Source organism: Vigna umbellata, chromosome 1 (genome assembly GCF_029865625.1).
Source record: "Vigna umbellata cultivar VRB3 chromosome 1, Vumbellata_1.0, whole genome shotgun sequence".
Lineage (NCBI taxonomy): Eukaryota > Viridiplantae > Streptophyta > Magnoliopsida > Fabales > Fabaceae > Vigna > Vigna umbellata.
In genome coordinates, this window is record NC_142165.1 from 56,562,651 (window position 1) to 56,577,463 (window position 14,813).

Here is a 14,813-nt window from a genome sequence, read left to right on the forward strand (position 1 = left end):
GAATTTTAAGGAAAAAAAAGGGAAAAAAATAAATTGGTATTTATAATAAGAAGCATTTGAATTATTATATTAAATGACTTATTTACTCATGAAAAAAGTATATTTAGAGAGCTTGTTAAAAAATCTGTAGAATAAAGTGAGACACAATGAGAGAGAGAATAGTAGAAAACAACCTAGACCCTGCTACAAATAGGTATAACTAAAAAAGCAACCTTTTAATAAAGTCTATTCTAAGCTTATTTTTAGTTTATTCTAATACCATCAAAGGGCTTCTTATGCACTCTTCACCACTGGATGATACAATAATTATTTGGTGCATTTAGCCAACATTTTGCTGCTTTGTCTCTTCCTTTGATGTAAGCTTCTTTCATTGTTTACAAGTTTCTCTGTATCCAAGAATCATCTAGGTCCTGACAGTTCATCTGGGGGAATATTTGAGGATGAGTTTAATAATGGCCAGTAAGCATGGTGGAGACTGGAGGGGTCAAAATTTTGTTGGATTATATCCTCTTTTTGCCACCATTTTTCCCATTTTTCTGCCAAACCTTCACCCTCTAGCATTCTCACCACCTCAGACATCTTTGGTCTTTCGAAAGAGGAGCTTTGTGTGCATAGCAAGGCCACTTGGATCAACTCTTCTACTTCCTCCTCCTCATATTTTCCATCCAAATCTGCATCCACCAGTGTCTTCAACCTCTTTTCTTTCAATAGTCCTTTTACCTGAGATAAAAAAATAATGTCATTTTCCAACAAAAACCATTAACGATTGGTGTTAATTTCAGTGCATAGCTAATGCAACAACCACAAACTAAACAGCAACGAGGAAGATGAGGTTCTAGAAATTGAAACAGAAAAAGGAATACATAACAATTCTTTATTTTGTTTCAAAGCAAAGGTAGTTTTACAACAACACAAAAACCAGAAGAAGCACAAAGAGAGGTTTCAAAATTTCAACCAATATATAGAAGAATAAACGAGAACTCCTCATCCTGTGCTGAAACAAGAATATTTAGTGCAGATATATTTCCTTCTATTAGTTCACCTTCAACTAATAAATTTTTTGGAAAAAAAAAACACATGACTGACAGTGGAACAAGAAGTACTAATACCATAGTTTTTTGCAAACATAATACCTACCCAATCGAGCAACATGACATCATCATCATTGGCAAGACGTGCTAAATCAAAAGCCCTCTGTCCAGTTATTAGTTCAAGAAGCATCACACCATATCCAAAAACATCAGTCTTCTCTGAAGACTTTCCAGTTGAGAGGTACTCAGGAGCAATGTGGCCAATAGTACCACGTACCGCAGTAGTAACATGAGTATCTTTGTAATTCATTAGCTTTGCTAAACCAAAATCTCCAACAACTGCTTCAAAGTCCTCATCCAACAATATATTTGCAGCTTTCACATCACGATGAATAATCTTTGGATCACAATGATCATGCAAATAAGCAAGGCCCCTTGCAGCTCCTAGAGCAATACCCTTCCGTTTTGACCATTCAAGTGGTGGTTGTGCTTCCGGACGATCTACATAAATACAATATATATGCATAAAAGCATTTTTAATTTGAAAGCATATAGAAATTTAACAAGAAATTCTAGCAGATTTTCTGCTATTTAGCAAAAGAGATGATTTGGATTCTCTATTTTGACCAAGATTAAATGATTTGGATTCTCTATTTTGACCAAGATTAAATGATGTAGTCAAGCAAAATTGGATGAATGTGTGAACAAAATTCAGTTAGGATCAAACGTAAGCTTCTGATATAACATATCAGACATACATAATTTTTATTTCACAAAGAATAAGTAAGAAATATTGCAAAAGATTTGAAGTGAAAAAGTTTGCATAGCAACCAAAAAATACTGGGTTTTTTCTTTTTGAACTTGAGAAACAGATTTGGGTAAATGAAAAGGTTCTTTTCATATCACATTAATCCTCTCTGATAAAGTAGACTGGTAAGGATACCTCGTAAACATGAAGCTACACTTCCATTAACCATGAAAGGGTACACAAGCAAACGTTCAGTAGTTGTCATGCAAAAACCATGCAGGCGAAGCAGATTTCGATGCACAGCCATGCTGATCATTTCCACTTCCGTTTGAAATTGCATCTCCCCACCCTGGGTTCGTTCCTCTTTAAGTCTTTTTACTGCTACAAGATCTCCATTTGTTAAGCGTCCTTTATAAACCTTGCCAAATCCACCTCTACCAAGAATGTTTTTGTTGTTAAAGCTATCTGTTGCAACTTGCAGTTCGCGCAATGAAAACCTTCTAAGCTGACCAAGATGAACTTCAGGATCCTCCTCAGCTGCCAGTGAAGGACAAAAAAAAAAAATCAGTCATTTATGGCTATCACGTGCAGCTTTGATCACTAAGTAACTTTTAATCAACGAACCTGCAACATCAAAGAAAAAGTCATGTGGTTTCCTTCTTTTACAATAAACAAATGTAATCACAGGAGCTGCAAACAACAGTGCAGCACCCACAGCAACTGCTCCAGCAATGATTCCAATAACACGGTTATTCTTACCTACATGGATTAACAGGATTAAATGGGAAACTACTACTCAGTTCAAAAACTTTTCTTCCCGTTCAATAGCACAGGAAAAAGTTCAACATTATTATTAACCCAACTTTTCTTCTATCTAGAGTACACCCTCCGCACTTCAGGCTTCTGCCTCTTCTGATTCAGCGATAAGATCATCAGCACATGTACCTTAAGCATGCAGAGGTTATGTTTACGGTATTTACACCATCAAAGTGTTGGGAATCCAAGTGTGAGTCCAAGTTCCATATTGGATAGATATGAGAAAGGAGAGCAGTATATAAAGGTAAAAAACCCATTAACCCATTGTCTTAAGGTTTTGGGTAAAGAGTGATGTCCATCCCTTATATAGTTGGCTTAGAACTTGTCAGATTAAAAAGATTCGAAGCCAAAAATCATTTACAGAATAAGCATTTGTGAAAATACCACGGACCTACCTTTCAATTGTAAAAAGGGTGATGGAAATATTTGAAGTTGGAATGGAATGGATGCATCATGTTAAAGAAACGTAAGTGAATACCACCAAAATAATTCAGAGGGCATTTTTAAGAGTTATATTTTTTCACCTTATATTTTTATGTCAGGTTATTCTTTAAAAAATTAAATTCATTACCAAGCAGAAAACAGATACAAACAAACCTGAAGAATTTGCTGGTGGTGCAGCAGCTGGTGGAGATTGAGTGTCTATATTATTCAATAGGGGGTTACTCCTAAAACTGTAATGACAAAGAAATAGGTGAATAAAATTTTGATATCTCATCCCAGATAATATTATTAGTATATATAAATATAGTAAACTAATGGTAATAGTAATAGTAATGTGTTGCATAAAAAATGATAGGATTCTACTGAACCAAACTGGCTGTTGGCTAACCGTTGTAGTGTGATTCTTTCAGTGTGCTTATGGAAACAAAGTTAAATTGTACCAACCTGATGGGAGTAAAATATGAAAAAGAACCATTGGTTGGGACATCTCCTGTTAAGTTGTTGTTCGATAAATCACTAGATTCAATAATCATGTGTCAGGTTACGCAAAATAGGATTGCAATGTATCAAGACATAGGAGTAAAACTCACAGCACTTGCAGTTTATCGACATTGGTCAGAGGCATAGGAATTTTTCCTGACAAGCTGTTATTGTTGAGACGCCTGATTCAGGGAGCAGAGCCATTTAGTTTTCAAGATAATAAACTAATAACAGAAGAGTAACAAAACAAGACAACAAAAACAATCATTAAGTAGAAAGTGTAGTGAGTGTGTGCTTATGTCACGTAATAGCTTGTTTGTAACTTGTATAAGCATCTATGTCATGTGATTGTGCAGAGTCATTCTTCTCTGTAGCAAGAAGATTTGTTGGAACTCAAATGTGATTGAGGAATATGTAGGAATATAAATCTTATGAATGCTAAAAAAGAAGAAACAGCATTGAAACTGATCTACATAAGCTCTGCAGATTAAAGATATGAGATCAAGGAAAGAATTTCATACAGGAAACGTAGTTTTTTAAGGTTGGCTAATTCGACTGGAATTTGACCAGTAATTTTGTTCGAGTAAAGATCCAAGCTCACCAAGTTTGTCAAACCCCCAAGCTCAATTGGGATTTTCCCAGTTATATTATTACTATAAAGTTCCCTGTCAAAAGAAAGATATTCAGATTTGGGCAGACAAAAATCCTGTGAATAACTAACTAAAAGATATTCATATACATTATGGTTTAAATGGAAATCAAATCATAACCGTTAATATCAATGGCATTAAAGAGTAGAAGAATTTGAACTCCCACCCTCACTCCAATTTGTCTACTTGCTCATTACCATGTCAAGTGAAGTAAAGACTAACCAACTCCAATAAACATTGAAAATTGGCATTCAAGACATGCTTAGTAAATATATCCGCTGCATTATCGAACAAATGTTTGCACCACAACTTTACCAACAACAACTAAATCTCAAATAGATCTTTTACGTCAATGTATTTGGTCTTGGGATAATGAGTATTCTAAGTTAAGTGAATAGGCATTTTGACTACCGCAAATAACAAGAACATCTTGTGTTAGTCCAAGTTGACTAACCAAATCTTGAAGTCAAATAGTAACCTTTTACATCATCTATAGATGAAAGATGTTCTACTTTAGCTATAGATAATACAGCAATTGATTGATGTATTGCTTTCTAACTGATAGCACAGCTACAAACAATAAAGATATCCAAGAAAGAGACCTTTAATCAAGATGAACACCATAATCTGAATCAGTGCACACCAAGTTTTTATTATTAGCTCTATCTCTAATCTTATGTATGTTTACTCCATGTAACAGAAGCTAAATTAGGTTTAGTAAATTCTATAACATACTTAAGGTTGTCGACTACTCTAGTATAAGGAATATCATACATAATTCACTTCCGTCATTTGTGGGAAAGGTCTGAAGCTAAAAATGTGCAGGAAAAAGTGTAGAAACATTTCAACTTTCAAGAAAATTTTCAGCATATTACTTTTGTGATAAGAATAATCTTCATGCTTGACTGCCTCTGTGAGTCTTAAAACCAAAAATTTTCATAGTTGCACCCACTTCTTTCATTTCAAAACATATCATTAACATAATGTAACAAGTATATAAAGATCGTCAGGAATTTTCTGAATGATAGTTATCATATTGACTTTTAGAATAATCTTGCTTAATCACATCTGATTCAGCCATCAATATCGTATCCCTTTCTTAACTTACAAGTATTGCAAATTTGGGAGTTGACCAAGCTGTGCAACAAGCTCACCCGAAAGATTTGCATTTCCAAGATCACTACCCAACAAAAGAAAAGTGGTTTTTCACTGTATGAGCACTCTGTTACGAACCAAATAATTTTAGGACCTATGATAAATTTCACAAAACTACAAGTAAAAATAACATAAATATCTTACACACGGATCACGCTATTGTCATTATTGCATGTAACATGAAACCATGTGCAAGGATTGACAAGGGTAGAATCCCAACTTTGAAGAACATTATTGGGATCATTCATATTGCCCCTCAATGCAGACAGGGCATCACCTGTCATAGAAGTAATATTCAAGTTCAATTAAACACACTTCATATATTAAATAAACAGGAGTAGAAAAATCAAACAGGTGTTTCTAAAGAAATTTTGAGAAATACAGGAAGTAAAGAGATAAGTCCAAGTTCCTCAAGAACATTTTAGTCATATAGAGCACCAACACACTATACAAATATTTAAGACCGAAATTTCTCCTCCAAAATAAAGATTGCTTTCTATTTCGTCCTTAACTATGTTTCAGTTTATTCCCCTAATTGTTGTTTTCACATTGCATGCTAACTCCTCCATTTCTATTACTCAATCTAATATATGAGCCAGAAACAATAAAGCTGAAAGGCAACAACAAGAACAGAAACAGTAAAAAAGAAAAAAGTAAAAACCCACCTTCTTGGTTGCCAGAAACCTTGACCATGAAGTCAAGCACTAAAAATGCACAAAGAAGAAACAAACACCTGAAAGATGAAATCACTTGCTTCATGTTGCCCCTTCTCTTCACTCATGCACATGCACTTGAATATCCCTCATACAGAGCCCCTCTCAAGGACTAGGTGATATCCGTTATACCCTTCAAGCCCATAAGCAAATTGACCAAAAGAAATCTCAGTCAACTCAGTTACACCAACACTAAATTGGGATATGGAGAAAAGACAGGAGAGGCAAGTCTATGAATGTTGCATTTTCTGGCCCAGATATTTCTTCATTTTGTTATTCTTCTGTCACTTGTTTCTATTCTTGATTTCAAGAAAATTGTGATGAGAAAGTAAGTTTCATATAGTATTAGGAAGTAGGTTTATTGGTCATTGATTTCAAAGGCAAGTTTTAAATCTTACTTGTATATTATAATAATTATAAAAATCCAACCTTTAGAAGAATTTGCATGTGTTAGAAGTTTGAATAGAGAAGTATGAGGAAAGGGTCAAAAACGCGCCCTTGGAGACTTAGGACGGTCCCCACGACGACAATGCCCTGTGCATACGAAGATGTTTCTGCATAATTAATTGCGACATTTTGTTTGTCTGGGTTTACTTATCTGTTGTCATACATGGAGTCAATGTAAGCTATTGTTTATACACTTATAAGCTAATTTACTTTGACTTTCAGTCTCTTACTGTATTATTATTATTATTATTATTATTATTATTATTATTATTAATTAGTATTATAATAATAATAATTATTATTATTATTATTATTTTGACTTCTACTTTTTAGGTTGATGAGGTGAAATTATCCTTTCAATGCAACCTATATGGCCCAAGAGTGGAGAGTAAAAATATATTTTTTGATGAATTTTAATTTTAAATTAGAAGACACTCTCCCTAATTCAATAATTCTAAAAATTTGAAATAGGTATATTTGAATTACTTATAATTATTTTTTTTATTTTTTAATAACATATTTGTATAGAGTAATTGAAGTATCTTAAATTTGAATTTCTTGTTTAAATAATGTAATGCAAAATTTTATTTAAAATTATTTATTTGAATGGATAGAATTCTAAAATTAAATTTAAAAAAAAATATTAGTCAACTTTAAATTTTTAAATAATATTTAGTAATTAAATTTTAAATATTAAATAATAATTAATGATTTTAAAAAATATAAGTAACAATAATGTAACTAAAAGAGACTGCTAATGTTGATTTAATTACGTACGATTAAAATGTATAGGGAAAATCAATTTTATGTACAAATATTAACTACAAATGTATATTTGTATGTAAGTGGATAGTACGGTAGAAAAAATTAATTACCTAGGAATTATATTTATAGGAAATGTTGGCACCATTAAGTAGGAGTGATTTTTGAAGGATTTTATCTGGTAACTCTATTTGTAGTAAGGGTAATAGGATGTTATCTACGAATGTTAGCTGTATGATAAATTATAAATATTGTTTTGGGGGAAAGTTAGGTGTATGATTAGTGATTAGATGAGAATTAGTGGTAGCATTTAACTTTATGTAAGTTTACATCTCATATTATTAGAAAGAAACCTTTTATAACATTTAAGCTACTGTACTTAGAATATTGTAGTAGACTCTTTGTCTTCCTTCTTCTATAGTGATTATTCTCCCTCCACAATACTTACAAACAAACTATTTGCACTAACTTGCTCGGAGTAAACAACAAGCATGACTATATTCTACAACCCACAATGACTAATGTCAGGTGAAGAACCTTTTCAAAATGTAGGAGGAACGCTCAGTGAACATGCAGTGAAGTAACAATGATCAAAGCTAAGGAATATTTAGACACGAACTACAATTCACCACTGCATTGCACAATAATTATATACGGTGCACTAAGCCAGCATTTTGGAGCTTTGAGTAACTATTTGTTTCTTCAAAGATCATCTAGGACCAGACAGTTCATCTGGTGGAATATTTGAAATTGAGTCGTAACCATCGTAGAGATTGAAGGGGTTGTAATTTTTTTGGATCATATCCTCTTTCTTCCCCCATTGGTCCCACTTTTCTTCCAAACCTTGCCCTTCTAGCATTCTCACCACCTCAGACATCTTTGGTCTATCCAAAGGGGAACTTTGTGTGCACAGCAAAGCTATTTGAATTAACTTCTCTAGTTCCCCCTCATCATAATCTCCCTGTAAATCTTTATCCACCAGTGTCTCTAACTTCTGCTCCTTCAGAAGTGCTTTCACCTGGGATTAAAATAATGTCATGTATTTGCCAATAGAATCCATTGGTCATTGGTGCTAACATCAGCACATACTTCATGCAACAACAATAAACTACACAATAACCAGAAAGATGAGATTCTAGAATCTAGGACAGAAATAACAACCAACTCAATTTTGTATGGTATTTCCAAAGGGTAGTTAGTTATATGAAAACACAAAAATAGAATAGGGAACAAAAGAGGTTTCTAAACTTCAAGTAGAAATGTATGGCAACAATTAAAACAACAACTAGGAATTAACTGTTTAGTGCCAAAATATTTCCTTCAACAATATGACTTTTAAGGTTAACTAAATCTTACGAAATCGGTTTGTAAGTTTGCACTTCTATATTATATATCTGTCTTATCTGATGGATGTGAAATCTTCAACACTTAGAAAAATACATGTGGCTGCTAATTGATCTAGTACTAATAGCATGTCTTAAGTGAACATAATAATACCTACCCATTCGAGCAACATAACCTCATCACTAATGGCAAGTCGGGCTAAATTGAAAGCCCTCTGTCCAGTTATTATCTCAAGAAGCATCACGCCATATCCAAAAACATCAGTCTTCTCTGAAGACTTTCCAGTTGAAAGATACTCTGGTGGTATATGGCCAAGTGTCCCACGTACAGCAGTAGTAACATGAGTATTTCTGTAATCCATAAGCTTTGCTAAACCAAAATCTCCAACAACCGCTTCAAAGTCCTCATCCAATAATATATTAGCAGCTTTGATATCACGATGAATAATCTTCGGGTCACAATGATCATGCAGATATGCAAGCCCCTTAGCTGCTCCCAGAGCAATACGCTTCCGAACTGGCCATTGAAGTGGTGGTTGTGATTCTGGTCGATCTACAAAATAAAATCAACATACATAAAACATTACTATTTGAAGGAAAAAAAAAAGCCTACTGAAATTTAACTACAAGAAATTTCAATTGCTTTTGCACTATTTAGCTGCAGAGTTTATTTGTATTCTCTTTCAACCGCATCAAATGATGTGGTCAAACAAAATTGGATAATTTTGTGAAAAGAAAAAAAGGTACTGACAAAGGATCAAATTTAAAAAACTCATCTAAACTGTTGTGTGAATGTGCTCCTGCTAGATATAACACATGTCTGACATACACAATTTTTATTTTACAAAAAGTAACAGAAACAAATTAAGGCTTGCATAACTACCCGAAAAGGACATGTAAGATGAAAGGTGTTTTACTAGAGAAACAAGTTGAGGTAAATTAGCAATAAAAGCAGCATATCACATTAATCTTCCTCGACAGAGTAGCCTAATAGAGGTACCTCGTAAACATGAATCTACACTTCCATTAACCATGAAAGGATACACAAGCAATCTTTCAGTAGTTGTCATACAAAAACCAATCAGGCGAAGCAAATTTCGATGCACAGCCAAGCTGATCATTTCCACTTCTGTTTGAAATTGTTTCTCCTCACTCCGGATACGTTCTTGGTTAAGTCTTTTTACTGCAACTAGATCACCACTTGTTAAGCGTCCTTTATAAACCTTGCCAAATCCACCTTTACCAATAATGTTTTTGTTATTAAAACCATCTGTTGCAACTAGCAGTTCATGCAGTGAAAACCTTTTAAGTTGACCAAAGTTAACTTCAGGGTCCTCCTCAGCTGCCGGTGGAAGACACAAAAATTAGATGTGATTATCATAAATAAATCAGTGTGTATACCATCTTTTCGTGCTAATCCACCAACCTGCAACGTCAAAGAAATAATCTGGTGGCTTCCTTCTTTTGCAGTAAACAAATGCAATTACTGGAGCTGCAAACAACAGTGCAGCGCCTACAGCAACTCCTCCAGCAATGACTCCAATAGATCTGAAACTATTACCTACAAGGATTAACAGAATTAAACGGAAAACTTTATTTCAATTCCAAAACTTTGCTTTGCATTAATGGAATAGAAAAAAAAAAAAAAAAAAGCTTTACATTATTATTTACTCCCTTGTATTTGACAAAGGGTCACATAATGTTAAGATACCAGACAGAAAAGCATAAGTAGAATCCCAAATGACTGAAAAATATAGTGGTGTTCTTCAAACAAAAGGAACTAAGTACAAAATTGGAAACTCCTCTCTCATCCTCTCCTCTCATTCCACCCTCCTCTATCACTAAGTATTTCCCTTTTCTCCCAACAGAATGCTAACAACATGCATCACCAAGTCAAAGAAACTATTCCCCTTCCCCCTCTTTTCTTTTTTCTAGGATATACGTCCCTAAAAACTGTAGTCTTCTCCCTTGTTGACTCAGAATTAGGTCACACATTCACCTTAAGAAACTATACATTTAAGCATGCAGAAGATGTTCTTATTTAGGTATCCACATCGCCAAAGATCATTGTTCATAGCAATCAACCTGTCCTTTTCTGTAAATTTAAAATTTGTATAAAAAAGTTCAGTCACGGAAATCATGCAAAATTGCATAACAAGCATTTGGAAAAAAACCGTGCAACCCATCCATTATTATCAATACCTCCATTTCTAAGGGCGAAGGAAATGTTGCTAGTATATGGAATATATAACGGAGTGAATCCAGCTTGTAAAAGAAACAAATGTAAATGCCGCCAAAACTGAACCTTTCAGACAGAATTAATTTGCAGTTGGATGACACCTTTTATGAGTTTTTGATTATATTAGTGGTTTAAATTACATGGACCAAATTCTAGTTGGCCAAGTCGTGTAGAGTTTGATTGCTGCTCCAGTATTACAATTTTAAAGCAAAGTTTATTTGCTTTTAACTTTTTACTTGTAAGACAATAATCTAAAGCCTAGTACTTTAAGAGCTATATTCTTTGAAAATTTAAATTCATTACCAACAATAAAGTAAATAATAACAAACCTGAAGGATTTTGTTTCTGTGTGGCGGGTGGTGAAATTGGAATGGCTTGCACCAAGTAAGTATTATTGCTAAAACTGTAAAAACGGACTGACGGGTTAATAAATTGTGATGTAAGATTTATAATGCCACTCGAACAGTATTATGACGAAGAAAATGATACTTTCCTAGATACTCTAACATCTTATTTTTTCCTGTTTGTTAACTTATCTCACAGGTTGATATTACTTATAAATATTGTTTTGTGGGAAAGCTGATTGTATAATTAGTGGTTAGGTAAGAATGAGTGGTAATATTTAATTTTATGCAGATTAACATTTCTCTTATTAATTAGAGAGAACCTTTTGTAACATATAAGCTATTACACTCAAAATATTGTAGAAGACTCTCTGTCTACCTTCTTCCATACTATATCATCACAAGAAAAACTCTCTTTTCTGTTTTTTGTTTTTTCTCTCTAGTTTTACAACCTTTTATGTTTTTCTGATTTTATAACATATGGCTATTGGCAAGTGTTGGTGCTTGGTTCTCCCAATGAGCTCATCAGAACAAAATTCTTATTTGTACCAACCTGATGGGAGTAAAACGTGAAAATGAACCATTGGCTGGGACAGTCCCTGTTAAGTTGTTGTACGATAAGTCACTAGATTCAACAATGATCATGGTGTCAGGTTTTAGACAAAATAACACAACACTAACATAGCAATGTATCCAGACATATAGTTAAACTCACAGAACCATCAGTGTACTAATATTGGTCAAACCCATAGGAATCTTTCCTGACAAGCTGTTTTTGTTGAGGCGCCTAGTTCAGGGAGTAGAGCCATTTGGTTAGCAGATAATAAACTATTGAACAAAAACAATGATTAAGTAGCAAGTGCAGTGGGCGTGTGCCATAATGTTATACAAGCATGTATTTCATGTGATTAAGTAGGATGATACTTCTCTTGGGGCAATAGCTCAAAGCATAATACAAGATATGTGGAACTGAAATGGTATTGTGGATGCATAATGTGCCACCATTTTATGAATGCTAAAAAAGAAGAAACAAAAATGAAATTCAATTGAATAAGTTTTGCTGATTAAGATATGAGAAAAGGAAAACAGGTCATACAGGGATTGTAGTTTTTTAAGATTGCCTAATTCTTCTGGAATTTGGCCAGTAATGTTGTTCGAGTAAAGATCCAAACTCAGCAAGTTTGTCAAATTTCCAAGCACATTTGGGATCTCCCCAGTTATATTATTGTTATGAAGTTCCCTGTCATGTAAAAGGAAAATATTAGATTTTGGCAGAGTAACGAGTTCAGTGAATAACAGAAAATGGCACTACAGGTAGTTTTCTGAGAGACAGTTACAGCATTTACTTTTAGAATAACCTTGCCTAATAATACTAGTTTCAACCAACATTCAAGAATTACAAGAAATAGCTGATGAAATGTCAATAAAAAAAGTAGTGTCATGCAAAATCTGTTCAGCAAAGGAGGCATAACTTACAGATATGCCAAATTTGGGAGCTGGCCAAGCTCTGGAACAAGTTGACCGGAAAGTTCTGCATTTCCAAGATCCCTGGCCAAACAACATTTTTCACTTTATGCAAAATCTTTCATAAAGGCACAAGTAAAAATAGCAGATATCTTACAAACGGATTACGCTATTTTCACCGTTGCAAACAACATGAAACCATGTGCAAGGAGTTAAAATATTAGGATTCCAATTACTAAGAGCACCAGTAGGATCTATCACTTTGTTCTTGAATACTGTAAGGGCATCACCTGTCATAGAAGTAATATTTGAGTGCCATTACAAATGTACTGAATATATTAAATTGACAGGAGTAAAAAATCAAACAGGTATTGTGCTGCTTTCAATGAAATTGTGCGAAATACAGAAAGTAAAAAAATGAAGCCCATGTTCATCAATAACTCCCCAAGCATAACACCGAAACATTTTCAGTTTACAACCTTCAAAAAGCCCGAGCTATGCACCAACACACCATGGCAAAATTTAAAAGGAAAAAGTCAGTATTTTTTGTCCTCTAAGTAGGTTTCAATTTATCCTCTAAATTTTGAGTTCTATTTAATTTCATAGTTTGTGTTATTATATTGCATACTCTGTTATGCCGAGTAATGAACAAAAGCCTAATACTAACTCCATGTCTAGTTTTAACTCATTCAAACATATGAGCCAAACCAACAGAGCTGAAAAGTCAACAACTCATAAAAGAACAGAAACAAGAAAACAAACAAAAACAATCAATTGAAGCACCAAGTAAGTACAAAACGTCACCTTCTGCATTTCCAGAAACCCTGAGCACCATGTGATGAACCAAAAATGTCCAAAACAGAATATAGAAGCATATTAAAGATGGAACTCGCTCCTTGTTACTCATCCTCTTCAATCATGTACATGCACATGCACATGCGCATGAATATGAATATTCCTCTTCAAGTTCATAAGCAGATAGATCTCATTGACCATAAGATCTTCATTGCATTACCAGTCAACTTAGAGCAGTACCTATCACAACATAGAAACAATAATAATTAACCGACGATTGTCCCCACCACCATCTGCATACTTTAACTTCTTATCATTCATACACGTACTCAGCCCCAAGTCTTGCTTTTTCATTTTTCCAAGTTTAGCTTTTTGCTTTTCTTTGGCTTAATAATTGTTTAATCTCTTGACTAATTATGTTGTTTTATTTTCCTTATTTCTTCTTGTTTGGGGATCACTTTTCGGGATTGTTCCATAATATAAGTTTGCTAACTACATTAACAGTAACAAAATTTAAAAAAAAAAAATAGAGAGAGGAAGAAATTTTACCTACCCTCCTCTGATATACCCAAATTTAGAGTATGTTCGGATTCGTACACATATGTCCACAATCCAGTACGGATCTAACCTTTTCAAGAAGTGCATTGGTTTAATGGTAATACAACAAGATCGTCGTATTTACAAGAATTTGGTTGGATAAACAAGTGACTGGTGACCTATTTGAGTTTGCAATGATAAGATTTGATAGATTTAAAAACAAAGGTTTGCGTAATAATTAAAATGGATCTAAATTTAAATCAGTAATTTCCATTCAATTTATTAGACTATGTTCAACGTAGAACTCTTCAGAAATAGAACTTTTTTCTCTTCTACTAAAATCTGTTTATGATAACAAGGAAAATACATCCTAGCCTAGCTACATTGAGGAACTTATAGAATGCATTTTGGAGTAAGAAGCATGGTCTCTTAAGCGCTTTGAGCTACATACTATTGATCAATCCTTTGAAAAGATTGACAACTCTTTGATGAAATATGTCACCAGTCCTAGAAATTTGGTATGCTTTAGAGCCTTGCTCTCAAGGAGTTACATGTTATTGTTATCCCTTGGTTATTCATCATTTCATGGATATTTACAACTCATTCTCCTTTTCCAAAAGAACAAGTCAAATTATTAATATTACTCTTTCACACTTAACTAAATAAATAGAAGATGACAATTATAGTTAAGTTAGGGATAGTTTTTACTACTTAAATAAAGATTGAAGTACTATAAAATCTATTTCCTTATCTTAATTTTTGTTATCTTTAAACTTACATCTCAAATAGCCTTTTTTTTTAATAAACATTCATAAATAATAAAAACAGTTTCTTATTAATTAAAA

The 14,813-nt window shown here is 33.5% G+C and overlaps 2 protein-coding genes across 6 annotated transcripts; both read right to left on the minus strand.

Moving 5' to 3' along the window:
• Nucleotides 1-149: 149 nt before the first annotated feature.
• On the minus strand, nucleotides 150-6,411 carry LOC124834632 (BRASSINOSTEROID INSENSITIVE 1-associated receptor kinase 1-like). Of its 2 annotated transcripts, none has more exons than XM_088103874.1 (11): nucleotides 5,990-6,411; nucleotides 5,469-5,601; nucleotides 5,278-5,349; nucleotides 4,041-4,184; nucleotides 3,630-3,701; nucleotides 3,484-3,555; nucleotides 3,193-3,269; nucleotides 2,404-2,538; nucleotides 1,975-2,316; nucleotides 1,138-1,532; nucleotides 150-720 (listed from the first exon to the last, which is right to left on the minus strand). In XM_088103874.1, exons 1-11 carry the CDS (start codon nucleotides 6,081-6,083, stop codon nucleotides 400-402), a joined length of 1,857 nt encoding a protein of 618 aa, XP_087960000.1. In that variant the 5' UTR covers nucleotides 6,084-6,411; the 3' UTR covers nucleotides 150-399. The 2 variants fall into 2 exon arrangements, with proteins under 2 accessions (XP_087960000.1, XP_087960001.1); XM_088103875.1 differs by having other exon boundaries at nucleotides 6,058-6,410.
• Nucleotides 6,412-7,550: 1,139 nt separating this feature from the next.
• LOC124834630 (somatic embryogenesis receptor kinase 1-like) lies at nucleotides 7,551-13,685 on the minus strand. 4 transcript variants are annotated; one of them, XM_047309363.2, is made up of 11 exons: nucleotides 13,441-13,685; nucleotides 12,794-12,926; nucleotides 12,649-12,720; nucleotides 12,269-12,412; nucleotides 11,888-11,959; nucleotides 11,726-11,797; nucleotides 11,158-11,231; nucleotides 10,016-10,150; nucleotides 9,590-9,931; nucleotides 8,748-9,142; nucleotides 7,551-8,264 (listed from the first exon to the last, which is right to left on the minus strand). In XM_047309363.2, the coding sequence occupies exons 1-11, from the start codon at nucleotides 13,541-13,543 to the stop codon at nucleotides 7,956-7,958; spliced, it is 1,851 nt and encodes a 616-aa protein (XP_047165319.2). In that variant the 5' UTR covers nucleotides 13,544-13,685; the 3' UTR covers nucleotides 7,551-7,955. The 4 variants fall into 4 exon arrangements, with proteins under 4 accessions (XP_047165319.2, XP_087960003.1, XP_087960002.1 ...); XM_088103877.1 differs by having other exon boundaries at nucleotides 12,816-12,926; nucleotides 13,441-13,598; XM_088103876.1 differs by having other exon boundaries at nucleotides 12,805-12,926; nucleotides 13,441-13,598.
• Between the last annotated feature and the right edge of the window lie 1,128 nt (nucleotides 13,686-14,813).